General features: G+C 49.9%; 1 protein-coding gene across 1 annotated transcript; it reads left to right on the top strand.

Moving 5' to 3' along the window:
• Nucleotides 1-10,948: 10,948 nt before the first annotated feature.
• Nucleotides 10,949-14,430, top strand: LOC144163312 (gamma-interferon-inducible lysosomal thiol reductase-like). The gene has a single exon (XM_077694241.1). It carries the CDS (start codon nt 11,239-11,241, stop codon nt 12,184-12,186), a length of 948 nt encoding a protein of 315 aa, XP_077550367.1. The 5' UTR covers nt 10,949-11,238; the 3' UTR covers nt 12,187-14,430.
• Nucleotides 14,431-23,408: the final 8,978 nt, after the last annotated feature.

Below are 23,408 nucleotides of genomic sequence, written 5' to 3'. Positions count from 1 at the left end.
TCCGGAGCCCTCCACTACGGCGCGCTTTATCGCCTCCTTTGCGTCGGTGCGTTAAACACTACAATCAATCAATCAACGATGATGATGGGGATGATGACGACGATGATTGTAGTTTTCGGTTATATGTGACATATCACCTATACTGTTCAACGTTCCATACACTGTTCTCTTTCCAATTTCTTCAGAAGACGAACTGACGCTGAACATCTCCGCAGACATTAACAATGAACAGAAAGCGGCATTTTTTGCGATAGAATGCACGTTGTCATAAAATAACTTATTTACAAATATACATGGGCACCCGTCTCTCGAAGGAAGTCAATAAGGGAGCGGTGGTGGGGTCCGCAGAGCCACCGCTGAAGGTCGGGGTTCTTCCAGGGTGGAGGCCTGTGCCTCTCAGGTGTCGCTTTCTGGCTGAGGCCAGTGAAGGACACACCATATGAGATGGTCCGCATCAGCTTGTTCGGCAGGAGCTGTGCAGAAGGGGCAGGTGTCATCGAACGGGGCATGGTAGCGTGGTGGCCACACCCAGGTCACAGCAGGTGAAAGCGCAACTCCAACGCGAAGTCTGGGCAGCAAAACCTCTTCCCAGCGAGCAAGTCTACTGAGGAGGTCCGTTCCACACGGTGGGATGAGGGCACGTGTGGCGCGACGCAGATCGTCTTTCCGTTGGAGAAAGTTTTCTATCGGACCGGTTGTTAACATTGGCAGCGCCCGAAGAATATACGTCGGGTGACAAGCCATATCCGCTGCAATGTGAGCGGGGAGCGTATTCCGCCTAACCCACACCAGCCTGAGAGGGCAGGGGTACGTGTCTAGTAGTGTGTGGATGTCCCTTGAAATAGTACAATTGTTCGATACTTGGCGTAAATCCCGTATTGTCGCGGTGAAGTCCGTATAAAGATGTATGATGGCACCCACGGGGGCGCGCTGTAGGGCCAGAGTTAGTGCCTGTAGGCCATCCCGGATGGCTGTGAGCGCCGCCAGTAGAGAGGGCAGGGTGCTGATGATTTGGTAGGCGTCAGGATAGACGGGACACTGTATCGCAGTAGATAAAACGCCATCCTGGGCACCAGCGTCCACGAAGGCCTCTATCGCCTCGTACTGGGTCGCAGCCATCAGTAGTGATCCTCTCAAACATGCTTTTCCGATAGTTCGAGTGTGCAGTCTAGTCAGTGGTCGTCGGTTGTCGGTCACCTGGTGATACCGCCACAGCGGCCTGGTTACAGGCCGCCATGGCGGTATCTATAAGAAGGAATGCCACCCCTCCGTCTAACGACGACGATGGTTGAACGTGAAGCTTTCTCGTGATGGATTCCTTGGTTGGCCAATCCCACACTGCGAGTACTACTGTGGACGTACGCCCAGCTTTTATAAAATACCCACAGCACTCTCAGGTGTGCACTCCGTAGGCCTAATGTTTGAGTGTGGGATGTACGGCGCGAATCGGCACCTGCTGCTCGGCGTTCGCTTCAGCAATATCGAAATGGAGCAGTCGGTTAGCACCGGCTTCACAACGCGATGGACCCAGGTTCGATTCCGGCAACGGAGAGCGTTTTTTACATGCGGAGCACATTAGTACCACACAATGTCCGTCCGCGTCCATGCGCATAGCATTTACAGTCGCAAAAACTCACACAGGCACCGGCAAGATTCGAGCCCGTGTCTGGTAGACAAGACAGAGTTAGTGTCAGTCGTCCTACCCACTAGGCTACGCCCGTTTTTTTTAATTTATTTCCGGGTTTTGACATCAACAAAAACAAAAAGGCATGAAGAACAAGGGTAAAATCGCTAACGCTATGGTCGCTAGCGTAGCTCAATTAAAAACGCGGCATGTTCAATACTTTTTACACCTTCATAAGCCAGTCCGGTACACACCGCTGGACCTTCCACACTTCTACGATTCTTCTGACGTTCTCGCAGAAGTACTGCCTCGCTGGCCTGGCATCGATATCACTGTCGCGGAATGCCATGCGAGACCTCCATATCCTGTGCAAGACCAAAAAAAAGGGCCTATCTCCCCGCGAGGGGGACTCGAGTAAATGCGTCGCATAGGGGGTGGGTGTATTGCGTTAACGTTTAGTGTTTGGGGAGTTGGTGGTAGTGAATGCGTTGTATCAGCAGCTTCTTGACGTAGTTTGAATGAGTCAAGGATATAAGGCGCGTTCGTAGCCTTCCATTCTGTGTCGGCTTTGTGGCGCAGTGGGTAGAGCACCATGTACCTTGCGTTCCGCCCGCAGGGTCGTGGGATCGAAACCAGGCACCGGAAAGTATTATTTTTTTATATAGTGTAGGGGGAGGGGTACGGACCTGTTGTTGAGAGCGAGAAGGGTAGCGTGATGCGGAAGAGGAGAAGTGGGGGAGAGGGCGCACGTGGAACGGCTGTTGCGGACGCCGAGGCACGCCGACAACGCCGGGTGACATTGTGAGTTAAAGAAATGCTCTGCATTTAAAAGCATTAACAAATCGTAAGGTTCACCATTAGCGTCTTCTACACACAGGGATAGTATACCGTGACAATCAAGAGGGAAATCATATTTCAGGATACGCTGTAGCACATCCCACAGAAAGACCGCGTCCCAACAATCCAGGAACACGTGTTCGATTGTTTCGGGCTTCTTACATAGGGTACAGTCCACACCACACGGAACAAAGAGGCCCTTCTCCTGCATCCACGTTTTCACAGGTAGAACACCGGCGTGAAATTTAGAGAAAAAGGATTTCACCAGGTGCAACCGCCATTACTTTGACCCGTTTCAGTACATCTTGCCCAGTTCCTGCACGGTACAACGTTCTATACAGTGGAACTGGCAAGCAAACATCAAGGAGATCTCTATACAACTTTTTCCTCGGTACATTTCACAAGTATTCCCTGGAAAATCGTGTGCACAAAAATTGAGCAGCTTGGACAACTTCACGCAAATAACCGTGAATACCTCCGTCTAATGGTTTGGTTGAACTAACAACATACTGTGGTAAGACACCTGCCCAAGCGTACCAAATAACGGTGCGTAAGAAAGGATCTTGCACATCCCGCAGAAAGAAAAGGCGGTTTACAAGTTGACGCAGAAAAAGATGTGCCAGTGACAGACCCCCGCAGCGGACGCGTCAAAACAGGGTCGTGCGACTCATCCGCTCCCAAGTAGACCACCAAATAAATACGGCAAACACGCGGTGCAGCCTTTGCACATTTGCTCGCGCACAGTGGAGCACTTGTTTGGTTGGTTGGTTGCCTCAGACCATGGCACATACCCACGCGGGGGATTGGCCAAGAAGTTTTGTACCTAATGAGGATGTGACCTATGTTATTTTAGATCCCGAGCACTTGCATCACGTACCGCACCTTCCTATGTAGAAGAAATAGAAATCAGCACCATTGTCATCGGTACTGTTCTTGAAATGATGACGCTGTGTCATAGTACGCGATCTGGGCAGTAGCACGCGCGTCTCCATCCCCGTTTCTTGGCCAATCATCCTCGTGGGTATGTCCACCAGAAGAGGAACAACGACGACAACAACTGTCGTTGTCCGATCAAGCGCTTCGCCCGTTTGCCACACCGGGATGTCAGACTCAAAGCTACGCCGGCCGCCCAACGCGACGGAGACTCGTTCTTCGTTCTCAAATTATCGAGAATTTTCTAAGGTCACTTCAGCACCAAACTGCAGCTCCAGTCCTGGGCAGTCCAGAACCCAAGAACCAGCCACTACCAGCCAACCAGCCCAAGAACCCGAGAACCAGCCACACGCATCAACGACGTGCCCCACTTTCCTGCACGAATACGCAATGGCCCTCTCCCTGACTACAGTCCTGTTGGTCACTGGCATCGCCGCCTACTTAGCCCTCCCTGCGGCTGCAATTCCCGGCCCAAAAGACAGCGATGACGAAAGCAGTGTCTACGGACTCGGGAAGGGCTACCGGCAGCAGCTGGGCGCACTTTGGTCGGCGGGAAACGAGAGCTTCGACCCCTGCCAAGACTTCTACATGTTCGCCTGCTACAAATATACACTCGGCCACAGTGGTTCCCCCACCTTCACTTCGCGAGGGGAGCTCGGCAAAGGTTTGCTCGGCTTTTCGCGGACAGACCCAGGACGCGCACTGTTCACCTACTACCAATCATGCACTGCGGCGCAGCATGAACACCAGGATGCGCCTAAAGAAGCCGTCCGCGCCTTATTCGAAACGTTCAGTCTAGCGCCGCCCTTGAGCAAGCTGGGAATATTTGCCTTTATTATGAAGGCGAACCTAAAATACGGCCTCCATGGCAGCTTGACGATGTTTCAGTTCCTTTATGGATATTACCCCAGAAATCTCCCGCACGCGTCACTCATTAATAGTCCGCTGCCACTTTTCGTGCTTGCTGCGCCTGGAGCGTTCTCTGACAAAACTCTGTCCCAGCCTGGCGTGGGCGTTTATTTACGCAGAGTCATGGGTGAAGTCGAGACACAGCTGAAGATGAACCTTACACTCAGGCAGCTGGAACTGTTCGCGTCCGCTCTTCGCAAGGTCCAAGGTGACGGAACGATAGAATCCGACGTCCGAGCCCTAGGCGACATCGTGCCGAGAGTGTCGGCGAGGCTGTGGAAGGACACAGTTGAAGCCTGCACAACCGCTCCCATGAGCGACCGAGTCTATCATTCTCCATTCGACGTGCTTGCTCACCGATTCCGAATTTTACTGGATGAAAGACGTCCAGCCCTGGCCGTCGCTTTTATCGTCACCGAAATGGCCTTCCATCTGCTACAGAGCAGCTTATCCACCAGCAATAACTTGACCAGTATCCACGAATACTGTGTCAATCAGAGCATGACACTGATGCCGATGTGGGCAATCAACTCCCTGCTCCCGTTCGAGGCAAAGACAGAGCACAACCAAGCCCTCATGACACTGTTCGAACTACTGAAGGAGGCAATTGCGACCGAGGTGAAGGAGATCGTCGACCCCCGAGACGCCCCTCTCGCCGACCGCAAGCTGCGGGACTTAAGCCTCGTTCTTCCGTACCACGTGTTTCCGCTCGACCTTGAGTTTCCCGACCTCGGAGCGGGTTACTTCGCCAACATCCTCCGAATTCGGGGACACCGACTGACCAGCAAGACGTACCGGACGCCGCCGGGGGTTCTTCAAAGTTTGGCATACGCCAACAACCTGTGGTCGAACGCCAGAACGCCCGGATACATTTACATTCCCACCACAGTCTACGCGTTCATGGAGCTAGACCGCAAGAGCGGCCTCCTGCGAGGTGCCGTCACGGGCTTCCTGATGGCGGACCTAATCTGGTCCGATGTCTTCGAAACAGACTGGACACAGCGGGCGAGCGCCGACAGGCTGACTCTGGCTGCGTGCAACTCCGGAGTACCTCAAGATTCTTTGATCAAAAGGCCCCATCTGGCGCTGCGCTCGTGCTTACGCGTGTCCAGGCGCCCCGGTTGGCATGATCTGCGTTACTACGTGGGACAGTGGCACTTCTCTCTCAGCCAGGTCTTCTATCGACTCTTGGCGTTCCACCACTACTGCGACGGCAGGTATCCCGTCCAAACGGTTCGGCGGCGAGTGCTGTCGGACGTCACCACGCAGAACGCAGACTTCCGCGAGGCCTTTAGGTGTCCCAGGAAAGTCTCGCGAGAGTGCACTCTTAAGCATGACTCTGAGGTGGAAGACGCCTCGATGACGAGCTGAATCTCCCCGAAGATGCATGCACCGAGGAATCGTCACATGCGTCGAACTCCTCGCCGCAACTTTCTTAGCTTTCCTTGTTTTCGTATTTGGTATATAGAGAAGGTTACCCGCACCTTGCGGTGGAAACTGTGTTTGCTACCCAATGAGATGCTTATCTCGTGGCTCTTGTCGGCAGGCCGACACTAGTTGAGAAAAGCATTTGTGTAACAGGGATGCGCTATGGGCCTACATGACTGTGTCGACTTGATGATTCTTAAAAAAATGGCGCTGTTTTATTGGCGTTTTCTATGCATTGTGAACGTTTTAGGTATTCTTGCCCTCGCGTCGTTGCCCGTGAGAGCTGCTGTAGCGTTAATGAGCGCTTCAAGTGTCCCTAGACACACCATGAATAAATGTGCTTAGTGTATTCACTCAACGGCCTGATCAGTGAAAAGAAAACTCTGGAGACTAAATTTTTGGTTCTGTGCATTTTAACCCTTGCAGGCAAGAAAGCGATCACTCGTCATAATTAATAATTTACGTTAACAAACGTTGCAGGCGTTTAAAGTAAACATTTCTGGGGCGGGAACCTTCAAGAGTTAGTAGTTTATTTTTGTACAAGATGGTCAGCTCAGTAACAGTACGGGCACATTATATCCCAAACATTGATTCGGCCGATACTTCACGATTCTCTTCACAGTATCTCACGTCATGTACATTTCCCCTCCACGTCCCAAAGTACTACTACTACAAAACACTACGTTATTTTTATTGCCCAGTAACCAATTTTTTGTCACCGTCAATAATAAAATCGTGCACCGCTCCGTCTATCGAGGACTATGGTTGAACGCAAAGCTTTCTCCTGACGAATTCTTTGGTTGTCGTCTGAGTTTGTACTGATATTCGACCATGTCGAAATCGAGCAATCGGTTTAACGCCGGCTTCATAATGCGACGGACTGTTGATCGATTCCGGCCACTGGGCCGTTTTTTTCTGTCACGTCAACCATGATCTTTCATCATCCTCGTTAGAGAAGGTTGGCTTTCCTGCAGGGCGCTTTCGCACAACAGACGCCATCGGCAACACTAAAGCTTTGCTTTAAAAGTTTCCCGGCGCCTCCCCTGTCATTAGTAGCATGGGCCCTGTAGAGGCGCGTCCGGACTGATTTCGCGTGGCGCCAAATGTGCGGGGGAAGAGTTTTCCTTACAAGAGCCATGAAGACAAAAATGTCCCCGCATTTCCCCGAGGGGAAGAATGTGAAAGTGCGAATGCACGAGTTGAATTTGCGCGGTTCGGTAATGTTCGCGAAAGAGAGATCACACACACACACACAACTACAAAGAAAGATGCATTTATTCACAGACACCTATTTGTGTTGTCGTTGTACTTGATTGCTAGAGCGGATCTCAGCTTTGAAATTTCGTGTCAGTACTCCTTTAAGCAGGTGCATTAGCCCTTCTCACGCCCGATTCTTGGCCAATCCCCCACGTGGGTATGCGCCATGTCAGCGGCCAGGCAGCGCGCGCCCATCTCCCCCCGTTGCCAAGGAAGACGAGGAGATTCCTGGCCAATCCCCCACGTGGGTGTGTGCCATGTCAGCGGCCAGGCTGCGCGCGCCCATCTCCACGTGCGCGGACATCGCCGGTGGACGCAGGTTCAGGGTCGCTTAAGAAGTGCATTGCACTTAAAACAAAAGTTTGTTTTATTCGAAAGATTAGGTGTTTCATAGTACCCCAAGTGCTTTCCCGGACGGAAAAGATGCTTCATTCACTGAGAAAGAAGGCAATTTAACCAAATTTTTAAATCTCCAGCTAAATTGTACATTTCCTAACTTAAATAATGGCGTCATATGAGCCGGTACATAAAACAGATACTTAGTATGTCGAGTCCATATAGATACTTAGTATGTCGACTCCATATTGTTTTCGTTAAAGGCACCCTGCAACACTTTCTCTAACTTTTTTTTTTGAAACATTAAATGGCTGCAGAACCATGGTCACCCAACACACAGTACTTAGATTAGGGGGTCGCAAAGTACCTCAGCCAAAATATACTGCTCTATGCTCATCAGAAAACTTGGAAACTCGCTCAAAAGATTATTCTCTCTTTCTCGGTCTTGGCGCTCTTCGACGGCTCGAATTTAAGGTCCCTAAAATTACTTTCTTTCAGGGACCTTACTCGAATTACGTCACTGAGGCCATCTAGCGGCTGTTGGCCGTTTTTCATTGTTGCAGCAATGAATGCTCTTCGATAGCAACTTTAAAAATGAAGCTACAAAAACAAAGCAGAAACGGCAGGCGTATCTGGGACGGTATTCCCGTGTTTTGTCCCTTTTGTGTCCCTTTCAAAACTGTCCCTTTTGAGCGAGCCCTGATTGGCTACAAGCGTACACCCGGATGTGACGCCATGCAAGCACGGCGAAGCTATGAGCCGTGGCTACTCGGAGCAGACGATTTGGAGCAGACGATTTTTCGTCGCCTTATTGTTGATTCGCTCGCGGAACAATAAACACATAAAATATACTCTGATACGGTTTTAGTTCTTTAAAATGCGTTTGCAAGAACAGTTACGGTATTTCAATTAAAGGCCCACTGCTTAACCGGAAGTACGTCACGATGAAAGGGACGCAAAAGGGACGTTTTCAAAAGGGACAGTTACGAGAATAACGCCCCTGGTGCGACGAGCAAATCACGTAGTGCCGCTCCGTGACGGAGATAACTGTAGCTTTCGCAGTGCTTCCAGACGCGAAGGAAAGAGTGAAACCGTTTATCGAAAGTGTTGCAGGGTCTCTTTAAGGTTAGACAGTGTTACGAATTAGCGCGTCACTACCCTCGGCGCACGTCATTCAAGTTTGAGGCAGTGCGGTGAAGTTACTCTGTGTTGCGGTAAAGCCAACCCTCCTCAAACAATTTACGGCAAGCCGGAGCGTGCTGGTGGCGCGGACCCTTGCTGGCGATTATTCACGCCCCGGTAGATGCAAAATCCGGAACAAATTGGTTGTAGCGGGGTCGTGTTCTTCCTCATTTTCCGGCGACCGAAGAATGAAGAAGAAAGTAGCATCACCGACAACGCCGCGCAAAAAAAAAAAAAAAAAAAAAAAAGCAGCGCGTATGCAACAAACAAATGAAGACACCAAGGTTAGCAAGCAATGTTCCGAAAGAACCCGCCTTCGCCGCCAGAAACCCGAACTGGAGGCTGCTGTAGCAGCTTTCAGCCAGGGCACACCTCGGACCACTGTATAAAACAAGCTGACTTGCAGAAAATCTTGCACCCCTCCATTTAAACGCGACAATGGTTGACGGCGAAGCTTTTCCGTGGGGGATTCTGTGATTGGCCAGTCGCACACTGCGAGTATGAGTTGCTCTATGAATAGTACGCTTAACTTTTCTAGAATATGCTTAGCAACTCTCGGGGGTGCGCTCCGTGGCCTGACATCCGTGCTTGGAATGTACGTCGCGAATCGGTACCTGCTGCCTGGCGTTCAGTGAGCGATTTTTTGAGTGGATGCCGGTTTCAGAAGTTAAACCCCAAGATGTGACGTTAGGCCTAAATGTCCTAAACCTCAAAATAGGGAGTTAGGCCTAGAGTCTTGTGGATAACAGCCTTACAGCAGGCAGAGCAACGCCACTCTTTTCGTGACTGGTTGTTTTGTGGTCTGAGTTTTGCAAACCACTTCGACCATGTGTAAATATCGTTTTCCTACATTGACATGTAGTGCAATAAATACCATGTGGAATGCTGAGCGCGAGGACGCGGGTTGGCTTCCCGGCCGCGGCGGAAAGCAAAAACGCCCGTGTGTACGAGATTTCGGCGCACGTTAAAGATCCCCAGGTGGTCAAAAGTAATCCGGAGCCCTCCACTACGGCGCGCCTCATCGCCTCCGTTGCGTCGGCGCGTTAAACCCTACAATGAAACAAATACCACGTGGAGAAGACAAACAAACGAATTGAGCAATCGGATAGACGCCGGCTTCATAACGCGAGGAACCTATTTGCGATACCGGCACCGGGAAGCATTTTTTGATCATGGGTGAAGACACAGAGAGAGAGAGAGAGAGAGAGAGAGAGAGAGAGAGAGAGAGAGAGAGAGAGAGAGAGAGAGAGAGAGAGAGAGAGAGAGAGAGAGAGAGAGAGAGAGAGAGAGAGAGAGAGAGAGAGAGAGAGAGAGAGAGAGATGTTTTCACTCTCTCTCTCTCTTTCACTTCACCCACGATCATTCATCATCGTCGTCAGAGAAAGTTTGCTTTCCTGCAGGGCGCACTAGATAATTCTGTCTAGGTTATACTACTGCCGGTTGACCGACTTCCTGGCATCCTCCCAATAAAAAAATGCCTTCTTCCAGCAATAATTGGTTGCTTAGAATGTATTCTTTGGGTAGATATGGTAGACCTAGCGTGCAATGCAACTTATAACTCAAATTTCGCGCCATAGTCTATAACATATTCATTTCGGACAAACTAAGTGGACAAAAGATCCAAACTGAGAAAACGTTTCCGAGACAAGGAAAATCACAAAATACTTACCACTGGTCTCTAAACTTTGCAGAAAGAAACCGCGCATAAACACAGGACTGTCGTTGCGCAAGAATGTAGAAAGGAATATCTCTGACTGTCAGTTCAACTTAGAACACGCGTTAGAGAAAAAAGACAAACAATGGCAAAAAATAAATGCTTTCGCGAATGCGCAAACTCAAGGAACGGCTGTAGCCGTAACAGAAGACTCCATGCATAAGCACTGCCGTCGATCCAGAGAGCTAAGTTCACTATCAGTTCGCGCCTAACCGAACGGTTAAAAAAAGTATCACATGACACCTTTCTTGCCGTAGAAGAGCACTACCAAAGTACACTTTGGTACTGGTCAGGGCTAAAAACACAGTGTCAGGAGGCTCACTGCAATATATAATAAATACATGTATAATCCCCCAAAAAAGACATGAATATGTAAGGAACAAATTTTGTTTCGACTGTAGGCGGTGAACAATAAACAATTTTCAAAAAAGAGATCCAAATGTCACGCCTAATTACTGGAAAAATGGCGTTCCCTGTCTGCCGTTTGTAGAGTTTAAAGTAAGCCGGCAGCTGGCAGCGTATAATTATCGTAGTCTTTGCAAGCGCATAGGTCGAAGGTCGAAAGGAAACACGAAGAAACAAATGACAAGAAAATCGCAAAACAATTGCTAGAAAAAATAAATTAGAAGATTCGAATGAGTGCCGCAGCTGAAATGAAATAAAAGTCAAGGTTGCTGGAGGCATAGAAGGAACGCTTGAAGTGAGCCGGAGTGGGGAAGTTGTCGCCAAACACGAGCTCGTTCTCTCCCATATGGCACCAGCCCGCAAAATGTCACACTCCCGGAGGCGCTATTGTGTTTCACTCTTTGCTTCAGCTCCGAGGGTCGGCATTGTTCCGCGTTCAAAGGTAAGGAGGAAGTGACGAAACGCAACGTCACTTCCCTTTCGCGCGCCGCCCGTGGCAGCTTCACGATAGATCGGTCATTGTGCTCGGGAGCGACCTGGTTGTATCTTCTGCAGGCTGCGAACTTCACACGGAGCCGCTAACACCGCCGTTCGTGGAGTGTCAGCGCGAACAATGACGCGCGTTAGTACCGGTGGTTTCCCGTGGCATGCTCTCGTGATGTTGTTGGTGATGTGGTGTGTAGCAGGAATGGCAGCAGGGGCGCCTGAACTCCTCACTGGGAATGAGGTCGATCAAGCCGACGATAACGATATAAATGGAGGACATCAATCCGAAAAGGGATACAAGAAGTCTTTTCCATTCAAGATTCCGTTCGCAGATAAGTGGAGTAAGTGGTTTGATTGGACCTGGAAAAAGAAATCAACACCTATACCAACAACCACTACCACGACGACAACCACTACCACGACGACAACCACTACTCCAGCCCCGACTACAACTACGGTTGCCAAGAAGAAACCTTCCGATCTCTCCGTCATCATAACGAGGAAAGTGAGAGTTGTGGTGGTCTACGAGTCGCACTGCCCATTCAGCCGGAGGTTCATCTACGGCCAGTTGTACCCCACCTTCCAGAAGCTGGGCGCCTTCATGGACGTCACGATCCTCCCGTTCGGCAAGGCCCACGTCGACAACGTCAACGCAACGGTTCCCCACTTCACCTGCCAACACGGGAGCAACGAGTGCATGGGCAACATGATCGAGACGTGCGTGGTCAAAGTGGTCAAGAAGAAGCTCACGGCAATCAAGATCCTGGCCTGCATGTCCACCAGCTATCAGCCGCACCTGGCCGGACCCAAGTGCGTCGAAGGCACCGGCGTCAAGTGGAGCAGGATACAGGAGTGCGTGACCAAGAAGGGGACCAAGTACCTGCTCCAAGTGGGACTCGAGACGTGGAAGATTCAGTCGTACGTGGCCCGCGTTCCCCTGGTCGTGGTCGACGGGCAGATGGACAACTACGTGGAGTACTACGCGCAGACGAGCATGACGACGCTCATCTGCGAGCACATCCCGTACGAGGAGTACCCATACTCGCCCTGTGGCAGCATCGGCAGGAGGAGATAAACCAGGTACCCTGTGAACGCAGTGCTCAACCGTCTAATATTTGGAGACCGAAAGGAAAAATTTCCCCTCAAACATCGTTTGTCTTGATTCATCCGAAACTTGATAAGATGCCAGAATTTCTAAAAAAAAGGGTATGTTAGTGAGGCCACTGCCTTACGTTGAGTGAATTTAATAAACATCACTAATTACACGCGGCTGAAATTGATAGGGGTACGGGCAGCTAATGCTTGCAACTTTGGTTGTCAAAGGGAAAATACGCAGCGTCTCTTCACTTGTTTTGAGCTGGGACGACTCGTGACATTTGTTTAATATCCCCGAAGCAGAAAGCGCTGTCACATCTGAACCATATTTCCTACAGATGGAGTATGTGCTTGTCACTGAATTTGCGCTACAAGAAACAATACAGGAGGTAACGGGAGAATGCGCATGTCTTTTCCTCTCTTGGGTGTGTTTCTTGTTGGGCTAAAATGTTTCGTAATGTCACATCTGGTTTCGTGTTAGAAGTGCAACAGCAGCGGACTCGTTCGGCGTGCGAGAATTCCGATTGTTTTTTTAGGATTTTCAGAAAAACAAACGCGGCATTTGAGAAATACATATTCCTTCCCGTTCTCTTGATGCTCATGTCAATTTATGCTCATGCAGCCATGTTGACAACTTGTGCAGAAGCTTCGAAAAAAGAGAGGGAAAGAAACGTACCGATCAGAGATTAGCAATGCAAACATATCGTTAGCATGTTCAAATTATACCAGAGCAGAAATTTCTCTTTTAAATGCCAGTAAACGCAGATGATTGCACTGTTTTGGGCATGCTTACAAGGAAGGAACGTGTAAATTGACGTTCGTTGTTAGCTATAAAACAATTTCAGCAAAAATAAAAGGCATCCAGCAGCTAAACGGGCACAACGTATACAGGAGTTGGAGTAAACTCAGGAAAAAATACTTCCAATGTAAAACGTCGCTCTGTATAAGTTTAAGGGAAGTAACTGCAGGGTGTAACTGGCTGCCAAAAGATGGAGTACTTCGTTGTACCTCTTGCCTTGTAGCAGCGTATTATTACAGTAGGCAAGCCTCGCATGTCAAGTTAAGCCGCGAGTGTACAAGAACTGTACTTGCTTTCTTGACCTTTTGTAAACTTCCCATACCCTGTATCCTGCGTCAGCGTGTTACAGTTTGAAGCAGTCAGGTCGTGGCTGCGTTCTGGAGAGGCAAAAGGGCAGTGAAGTGGTAGTCGGGATCATGAACATCTGTCACTGTCGAAACAACTGCAAAAATGGTTGATTTTCTATGCCCTGCGAAACAGGACGTATGAGCATTATGTATGAGCATATTGTGTGTTTCTCGTGTATAAGTTTTAGCACAAAATTGGCTTCGAAGATGAACTACCCACGCATGTCTTCCGGAAGTACCATTTCAAAGTAATTTTAATTAATACTGCTTGTCGCGGTATTGCAAATCTATAAATGTGCCCAATTCCGCCAGAAATACATAAAAGAGTGTGTTACGACTACAGACCCGGCAAAATGTGCAAGATTAGAATAAAAGTCATTATATCGATCATTTTTAGCCAAGCAAACTAAACTGCACCTTCTTGGAGTTGTGTCTTTTTATTTTAATAGAAGTCGTGTCAGTTGGGAATACGCCTTTTAAGATTTACGGTTCTAGGCGGGACACCATATTACCTCCAACATTTACGTTTTTCAGTGTCTTATTTCGTCATTTTTATCTTTCATTTTACTGCTGATCTCTGGCCTTCCTACATTACTTATTACTTCTGTTTGATATTACAGTGTGTGTCGTAGATGAATAAGTTTTTTTCATGTTGCTTGCTGTTGATGCCCTCTTCTGGAGAAGCGGGGATTTCGTTCATGCGTGTTTGTTTTTCTGTGTTCTTTTCGGGTTGTGGGTTTGACAGCTAAGCCGACGTAAATCAGCTTGTGATGACGTCTGCCGCTGACTACGCCAGTATATTAAGGACAGTACGAAAAGGGTGGCCTAGGCGTCAAGAAAAATAAACTTGTTGGCCTTTGTTTACCTCACACACTCTTATCTTCCGAGTGAAAAACGAAAATGGACAAAAAACCGCCACCCTCTAGTCTTCATAACCGGTTGTCATAAGCATGAATTAATTAATCCATAACGCGCCCCGCCTCTTTGCGGAGAGCCCAAATATTTGTCGACACATTTTGTTACGGCTGTTTTTGTTTACAGAAAATAAAAGCCTCGTACAGAGACCACGACCCTTGAATACCCCAATGGTCCGTCTGAAGTTTATAACAAATCCGAACTGTTTAGAGCTCGCCCTGCTTGTCGCCAGAGCATCTAGCGCTGCTTGTTGCCTAGGGCAGATTGCACACTTTTCTTCGTACCTTTCTGTTGCCAGACCGACCTTTCCTTGCAGCCAATGAAGAGCTCACAGCAGAGCAAGAGGTCTGGCTGACGCATGAACAGCGATTTGAAGTTGCAGACGTCACTGCGATTTTCCCCTGCTTTGCACATTCAGGGCTGGACTTAACACAGGTCTTTCCTCCAAGATGGCATGCGCTTTTAAATGTCACGCTCCTTTTAGAAGCGAAAAAAAAAATCAGCTCCTTAATTGAGCGGAACAGCGCCCTTAGAGGTTCGCATCGCGGCGCAGACGGCAGTAAACAGCGGAAGACTCGCGAAGGCTAACCTTCGGCCTTTGCTTCCGTATGAACTGTTCGCAGAAGCGAATATCATATTCTTAGACGTGTTGGAAGATTTAAAAAGTGCAGGGACGCTACCGCAAACAACGTGGCAAAGATTTGATGTTATTTTTAAGAGCTCCATCTCGTTCTGTATGAGGAAAGAAATAAAAATAATTTGTAAAATTTGTATAGGTCTAAGATTGTGTCAATGGCAATAGCATTATTTAGTTTTCTATTCGTTACTAACCTGGTGTCACTAAATTGAGTATGCTCCTTTTCCCGTCCTCCTACACCGGTAGTGTTAACCAAGAAGTTGGCCATATCTTTCCGAAAAAGCGTGGTAGTACGGGCTTGTCGGCACATAAATAACAATTGAACAACAGCGCTTAGACGGCACAAGAGATTGACAGATTGTTGTTCGATTGTTACATCTTTCTTTAAAAAGTTCTTTCTTGCACGTTTCAAAACTCATCTCTCTCTCACTATTATATATATATATATATATATATATATATATATATATATATATATATATATATATATATATATATATATATATATATATATATATATATATATATATATATATATATATATATATATATATATATATTTATATATATATATAGGGAATCCGAAAAATGGGAAATGTTGGGCTGGGTGAATAAAATAAGGGTTGGCAGTCAAGAAAACTTCGGAGAGCAAAGGGGGGAATGCGGTAGGTCATAGAAACAGATGAAGAATTTTTTAAGTCAGGAAAAAAGTGGTGAAAAAATTCCCGTTTAACTTCGAAATGCTGGAGGTGCGTGTTTTCCATAAAAGCACGACCGCAAGAATATCACGCGCTCTTGTTGTCATCGTGCGCTTCAAGCTTTGAGAACACCGTTGAACTTGCAACCGCGAACTTTGTCGTGCCTTGATGGCGTCGCAAAAACGGGAGGCGCTTTCCCTTCAGGAAAAGCTTGACGTACTAAACAGAGTTGTTGTTGTTGTAAACTTTATTAGAAAGGAAGGCCAAAGGCCAGGTGGGGTCGGGGGTGGGGGGGGGAGAGAATGGGGAGGACGGAGCACTGTTCTTATGATGCCGGTTTCAAGGGTTCTCTTCAGAAGTCGTCGTGCAGACCACTGCTAAATTGCCCGTACTAGGCCGCTTTTTGTGGCATAATGGCGATTTCGAAGAGTGTGTCGTGTGAGAGGGGTGTTGGGTCGATGTAGGTTGAGGTGTCGTGGTGAGGTGGAGTGAATGTACGGAATCGAGAAAACTTGGGGCAGTGTCAGATGAGGTGGTGGAGATCGGCTGCGATGGAGTGGTGGCAGTAGGGACAGAGTAGACAAGCAGCCAGTGCGGAATAGAGTCGACATTGCTACGGGCCTTGCATTGCCACCCGTGGCGTTTTCCAGTGATCGGAAAAAGCGGCAATCCTACATTCCCGAGTTTTTGAAGGTTCGAAAGCCGAAGTTGCAGAAATAGATGGTTGCAAGTCGAAACTACTCTGTTTTCGTTCATTTTCGAAGGTTTCCTCACCGTTGCGTGTTCCTGGTTGTTACGTTTTCTTTTCGCGGTCCGGTGAAAAATGTATGAACCGGGTTCCACTGTTTATAGAAATTCCTTGTGGTTAACCCATAATATCAAACACTGCCTTTCATAGGAGCTAGAGGACATCAACTCCACAAAAATCGGTTGTCTGCCCCTTTCATTGTTGTCTTGAGCCTTAATTTATCTGTAGCGGACGGCCGAAAGGAAAATCGTCTGCATCGTTCACGGTCTCCACACGAACAACCGCAATGACGTCACGCTGGCTGGAAATGCGGTTTCATGCTACCACATCCCTTAAAAGTTGACTTCTGTTGCATGATTAACATCGATTTTTTTTTTTTTTTCTCAAGCAGCGCCGCCTGTATAAAGTTGCCTGTCGCGTCAGCCGAAAATGGTCCAACAGCCACTTTCCTGTTTGTCTCTCCTGCCTTTTCCTGCGCTCTAGCTTCCTCGTCTTCTCCCGTCTCGGGGGCTCACTTAGAGTGCCACGATGCCAGCGCCGCCGTACAGGCGGTCCCGTACCGCCGCTATTGGGTCAAAGTGCTCAACGCAGAGTTGTTTTCGTTTCCCACAAGACCCAGCAACGTGAAATAAGTAAGATTATTCAAACTTCGCGAGTAAACCGCGTTGCGGTCAAAGTTATAGCGCGGTCTTGCTACAGTGACTTGCTGCGGCGGTGAGCGAGGGATCCAAAATGGCGGCGCCGACGTATACGTGTCTCAACCCTGCACGGCGCAGCGTGTAATTGAACTTGAAGCACCCTAGGGATGCCCGATTCCGCGCTCCACACCATGGATGAGCGGTCGCACTAGCTATCATATTGTTCCAATTGGAATGCGATTCACGTGACAAGCAATGTTATATAGGCGGCGTTAGTTCACGCATAGGCTGAATCACGTTACATGGACTAACAATAAGAAATTTATCCCTGCAGACTCGACAGTGCGTCATCGTAGCCGTCCCAGGTGGATCGGGGGGAGGATGGGGCAAGAAAAATTAACGGCACTTTCGAACACAGTTCTCGCATTAAAAATGCGCTTAAATTGGCCAGAAATTGTCAGAACAGCCTACGCATTCCAGGTACGGTAATTGGTCGATGTTAACAAATAACTCACTCGGGCGTTTCTTTACGGGCTTGCACCTGATATTCAAACTCGCGTTCTTAGTCAAAAATTATAGCTAAGAATTCATGCTCTTCTTTTTTCTGTAGAAATGACTTCATATGGTGGGCTGAAACAATTGCTCTACAATCGCCAGAGGCTAAATGAGTTGTTTACTTTAAATGCTATTTACCGCCCTTTTCGTCAGCCGAAGGTGCAACGCAGTTGATTGCAATTTGAAGTTTTTGAAGATGAGCCGAAGCCAAATAACAATGCCCCGACGGGCGAGGTTACAGTACAGGACTCGAGCAGAGTGACAGCATTGATTCACTGCTCAAACATGAATGAAATAGGCACCGGACACTGCAGTTTGCGCGCGACTCCAGCGCCGCCTCTCGCCCCCGCATAGCAACTCCGGGTCGGTGGATGTCGCGACCGGCCGTTCAGCGCAAGTAAAAACACACGCGCTGCGTGCGGTTCGACGTTGTGTATAATTGCAAGTTGCAGGGTCCGAAAGGATCAAAAGGCTACAGGAAAGAATTAGTGGTAGCACCGCTACTGCTGCGCGAAGGACAGCCACAATCGCGAAAGGCAGCCTGCCATCGTTCTGTACAGGTTTCGCGCTCGGGCAGCCGTGGGAGAATAAGCGTCGCAAGAAATGATTTTAGCAGTAAGAAAATTCAAGGAAGTAAGAAAGTCATGACATTTTTTGTCAGTGGAAGGAGTAAACTTATGAGTGCGATTACCGTTTGTGCGCAGCGCAGACAGGAAGGGCCGTAAAACTAAAACGTTTGCTTTCAGTGTTCATACACATCACGCGCTGCGATGAATCGCATGCCGTCGTAGTAGTTGCATAACACAAGGTATTACCGCTTCCACCACTATTGTTTTATCAGCAGTAACCTTTTTGTAGCAACATTCACGGCACCGAATGGATACCAAAAGGCGACACAAGAATATGCATTCACAGCACTTCGCGGGTGATGCCAAAAGCAATTGATTGATTGATTGTGGGGTTTAACGCGCCGACGCAACGCAGGCGATGAGGCGCGCCGTAGTGGAGAGCTCCGGATTAATTTTGACCACCTGGGGATCTTTATCGTGCGCCGAAATCTCGTACACACGGGCGTTTTTGCTTTTCGCCTCCATCAGAAAAGCGGCCGCCGCGGCCGGGAATCGAACCCGCGACCTCGTGCTCAGCAGCGCAACGCCTTAGCCACTGAGCCACCGCGGCGGGTCCAAAAGCAATGTCAAGACGGTCAATACGCATCCCGCTTACTGCCCTACTTGGTTCCCCGAAGTGTACATACTTCGGCCACGCATTCCAAGCGAGAGCGTGGAAAGCTATCAAAAGCCAGGTTGCATTCACTCGCACTGACTTCTTTAATACGTTTTGCGTACTCTGAAAGTTGAGGTTATTATTGTTTAAGCAGAGTATGGGGAGGAGGAGGAAATGCTTTCTTGGAGAATTCCGAACGGCCTGAACAAACGGTATCCCAATTAGCCGCTAAGACGACTCTAACATTACTCACAAGATAGAAGCCGAAATTAAACGGAATCTTCGTAAAGACAACCGCCACTCCGCAGCAGATTTCGAACTGTGTGGAACTGCGTTTACTTTTGTCAACAGCTAATAACGTTTGGAATGCGTTGTTAATTAGTGACAACACCAACCGAGCTGAAGAAGGGCAACCGAAAAAGTAACCGTAGTGTGATTGCGCGAACAGAGGAAACAATAACACAAACACGGTTCTGTCGTGGAGCGCCGTTGTATACGCTGGCTACTGACCTGAATTGGCGCTGTAAATAACCTTCCCTTGTGTCAGCTTGATCGTGGCTCATATTGAGTGGGAAAACACTGGGGTTTGAGAATTTAAAAATATGTTTAATTAACTGAAAAAAACTGGGATTACATATATAGACGGAGGAGCACTCAAAGAAGACGTCTGACGCACTGCTCGGGCGTGGGGCGACTCCCTTGGGCGAACAGCTCACACACGCACCACGCGAGAGTCCAAAGCTCGCACCATACACGCTCGGTGGTGTGAACATCCGGCCGCGGTCGCTGCGGCGGTGGTGGTTTCGAGTGCTTCGTGATCCGAGCCCGGTCCCCTCGGCAGGCCGCCGGTGTCTGCTTTCGTTTTCGCCTCTCGGCGCAAGCATTCCCGGCGCGATAATTATTTGATGCTTCGGAGACGGCTTACACTTGCTGATAATGGGACTTCGCAACGATGTCTGTCCCGTCAATTTCTTTGACGGCGCACACGCGCGCGGTAACGTACAATCTCTAACTTTTCGCGCACGCGAGGCCGACAGTAGTAGGTCAGCCCCGTAATTGTCCGGAAATCGCACAGATGCACTTGAGACACGGGGGAAACTATTCGCCAGAACAGTTTTCAAGGTCTAGACACCTTTCAAAAACAATTGCAGAATCGCAAAAACAAACCGAGAGGTGCTGAATATATGAACGCGCGGCCGCCGTCTGCCTCTCACCGACCCGAAGTTAGCTCAAGCTTCCGCGGGGCGGCGCTGGGTGTACTTTTTCGTCGCGCCCTCTGAGCAGTGACCGGTGCCTATACAGCGCTTGGAGGGGTCTTATTTATACCCAAAGCGCTAACGGTCTAAACAAGCGTTCCATCTAGATTGTGCACACGATACGACGGCACAGACACACATACCACTCTTTCCAGAGTTCGTGAGCAGTCGGTAGTAGCGGCGCACGCTGAGTCCGAGAGAGCGGAGAGAGGAGGTCTCCGCAGCGGACGCGGGGCTTCTGCGTCCTTGGGGCAAGTCTCGGCCTGTTGCGTGGGCCCGCCACCGCAGTTTGATCGCGCCGATAGCGAGGCGCCTGATCCAGGCTTGTTACAGCTTGCTGGAATTGTCGGCGGCAAGTGTGAGTCACTGACAGGGAGGGCCTGCTTGAAAGGCGCACGTAGTGGAGGCTTCTCCGCACAGCCGAGGAGTATTGAAACAAAGGCCAGCGGCGGGCTCATTCGTAACACCGTACAATCCGGGTGAACTTCCCAAGCGTCGTATAGCTACCCGAAATCATTGGCTCAAAGAGGCAGAGCGCCTTCGGCTGATACAGGCTTTCATTATTAGTCGCATCACTTACTCTCTTCCCTACTTGCTACCTTCGCCCACCGAATTAGCTAAAATTAATTGTCTAATTAGGAAAATTTATAAAACAGCGCTGCAGGTACCTCAGAGCACATCCACTGCCCGCCTTGAATCACTTGGGGTCTTTAACACCGCCGAAGAGTTCATTGAGGCGCATCTCTTGAGTCAGCTCACTCGTCTCACAGCCACGCTCTCAGGCAGAATGCTTCTCCGACGGCTGCGCCTTGACAGCCCATTCCTTATCGACGCGCCCATTCCCCTTCCCAGCCACATTCATGAGCTAATAACGGTGAGACCCATACCGCGCAATATGCACCCGACGTTTCATCGAGCGCGCAGGGAGCACAGGGCGAGGACGTTAACCAAGCGGTACCCAATCACCCCCTCCACCGTCTACGTCGACGCTGCGAGATACAGGAGCCGTGAAGCTTATGCGGTAGCGGTCATTAATGGCCCTGACGCCCCTCCGCTTGCTTCCCTTACTCTGTACACTAACTCCCCGGCGACCGCGGAAGAGGCGGCAGTAGCCCTAGCCCTTACCCTCAGGCCGTCCCCCTCCATCGTAATCTCCGATTCCAAAACGGCCGTTCAAAATTTCGCCAAAGGAATGATCTCGCCTTTGGCCCTCAAAATCCTTCTTCAAAATTCTCCCACCACCCCAGTCGAGCTGGTATGGACTCCGGCCCATACAGGTGTGGGAGGGAACGAGGCAGCACACAGGGCCGCTCGAGAGCTCACCGTCCGAGCTGGTCCTGGCCTTGAGCCCTTCCACGGAGCCCTATCAGCCCGCGACAGACTTGTTACCTTCAACGACATAACCTCGCACTACCGCCTCTCCCGCCGCCAACTACCCCCAGCCGCTCCGACCTTCTCCAACGAAGAGGAACGCCTATGGCGACTCACCCAGACACACGTACTCCCCTGCCGATATCGACTTCACCTAATCTACCCTTCTTTGTACCCCACCCCTTTGTGCCCCGACTGCGGGTCCCTCGACACCCAAGACCACTGCATGTGGCAGTGCCCCCAAAACCCATTCCCCCCTTTCACATCGAGTAAATGGAGCTTTCAATAGCTCCCCGGTACCACACGAAGTACAACTGGTTATACCCAATTGCAACAGAACAAAAACAGGCCAACCGGCAAAGAGAATTTTGTCCACACGAAGGTGGAGAGAAATTAACGGGAAAGACTTTCTTGCGACCCACCGCCAGGGAGACGAGCCCGGGGGGACCCCTCTTGTCCCCCCTAGGAAAAAGCCGGATAGGGTGGGTTGCTGGGAACGGGAACTTGGACATCGGGATGGGTTATGGGAAAAAGGGTGGGAATGAGGGAAGCAATTTTGCTCCAATCCTTTTGTCTGACTCTCTTCCAAGACTGATTGCTCAGCGAGGGCCTCAGACAGTGCCAATTGCCAAATATGCGGCCCCTGCCACGGGTTACCGCTCACCCATAGGGTCCGATAACTGGGCCCCAACTGTCGGAGACAGGAAGTACCCTATTTAGTGGCGACGGTCGCCTCCCCCCCCCCCGACCCCCAGCTCTGCGGCCGATGCGTACTAACGTCCTCGATCAACTTTCCCGCACCAGGTACTCACGAATCACCAGTGCAGCTTTCCACTAAACACGGGTACTTGCAACGGTCTCCGGACACCGGAAGTTTGTATGCGCACGGTGCCTCAACGGCCCGTTCGCAAGGTCCGCTCAGCATATTAAGGACCTATTCTTATGTCCTCCTCTTTGCCTACTCTGTCGCTCATAGGAACAAGAGTCTCTTGGCATTGCCTTGCATCTGGCAGAGGAGATCGGTCCGGGCCTACTAGCCGTTACTAAGCCAGGAGAGTTTCCCCGGTCGGTGTACTAACCTCACCTTTCCTCGTTTTCCCCGTGCGGAACACCAAGTAGCTCGTGGTAGCACGTCCCGTGGCAGCCAGAGAAGATCAGTCTATAGGCCCCTCGCAGCAAGGTTACAGGGGGGCGCGACCCCCCCCCCCCCCGGCCTCATACGGACTGTACAACATCTGGCCCCCATGACATTTGGTTGCAGGGGTATGTCACTCCCCCCGACGTATTGCGATCAGGTCGCTGGCCCCGCCAAAGCTTGCGGTTACAAGGGTCGCCAGTCCCCCGGCCCGTAATGGTTTCCCGAATTTAATCGGTATTCCCAATACAAACGACTGTACGCTGACCAGCACTTGCTACTTTTGCAACTTGACTTGCCGGCCTCCTCCCACGCTGGATTACAGGGGTGCGTTACTTCCCCCGGCCAAAGAAAGTCATAGTTGATCGATCTCGACACGCTTTCCTGCTTCAGTCGCAGACGGAGAGCACTGGGCGAAGGCGTTGTGCAGCTCGGACCGTGAGGTCCAGGCTAAGGTCATTCAGCGAGCTGCAATGGTCACCGGCCGGTTACCACCGCCGGTCACCCGCCACCCAGACTAGCCCCATGGGGCTCAAATAAAGTTTCTCTCTCTCTCTCTCTCTCTCTCTCTCTCTCTCTCTCTCTCTCTCTCTCTCTCTCTCTCTCTCTCTCTCTCTCTCTCTCTCTCCCAAGCGTTGTATTCCCACACAAGGGCTGAGCGCCAGGCCGGGGAGTCGCTTGTACCTATTTAACCGGTAGGTGCCCGGTGCCACCAAGGAACACGAACGCACATGGTGACTTCCACAGCCACGGTGGACGTTCAACTAGCAACCGCCTGTGGCAGGACATGCCGCCAGACTCTTTCACCCACCGGCGATGCGGTGTTGTAGAAGGCCGGGGGGCCCCGCCAGATGGACAAGGGTCAGGGGCTCCTCGCAA

Source organism: Haemaphysalis longicornis, unplaced genomic scaffold (assembly GCF_048455015.1).
Source record: "Haemaphysalis longicornis isolate Haplotype H1 unplaced genomic scaffold, Haemaphysalis longicornis Haplotype H1 scaffold_12, whole genome shotgun sequence".
Classification (NCBI taxonomy): domain Eukaryota; kingdom Metazoa; phylum Arthropoda; class Arachnida; order Ixodida; family Ixodidae; genus Haemaphysalis; species Haemaphysalis longicornis.
The sequence above is the reverse complement of the archived record's forward strand: the minus strand, read 5'-3'. Positions and strand labels throughout refer to the sequence as shown.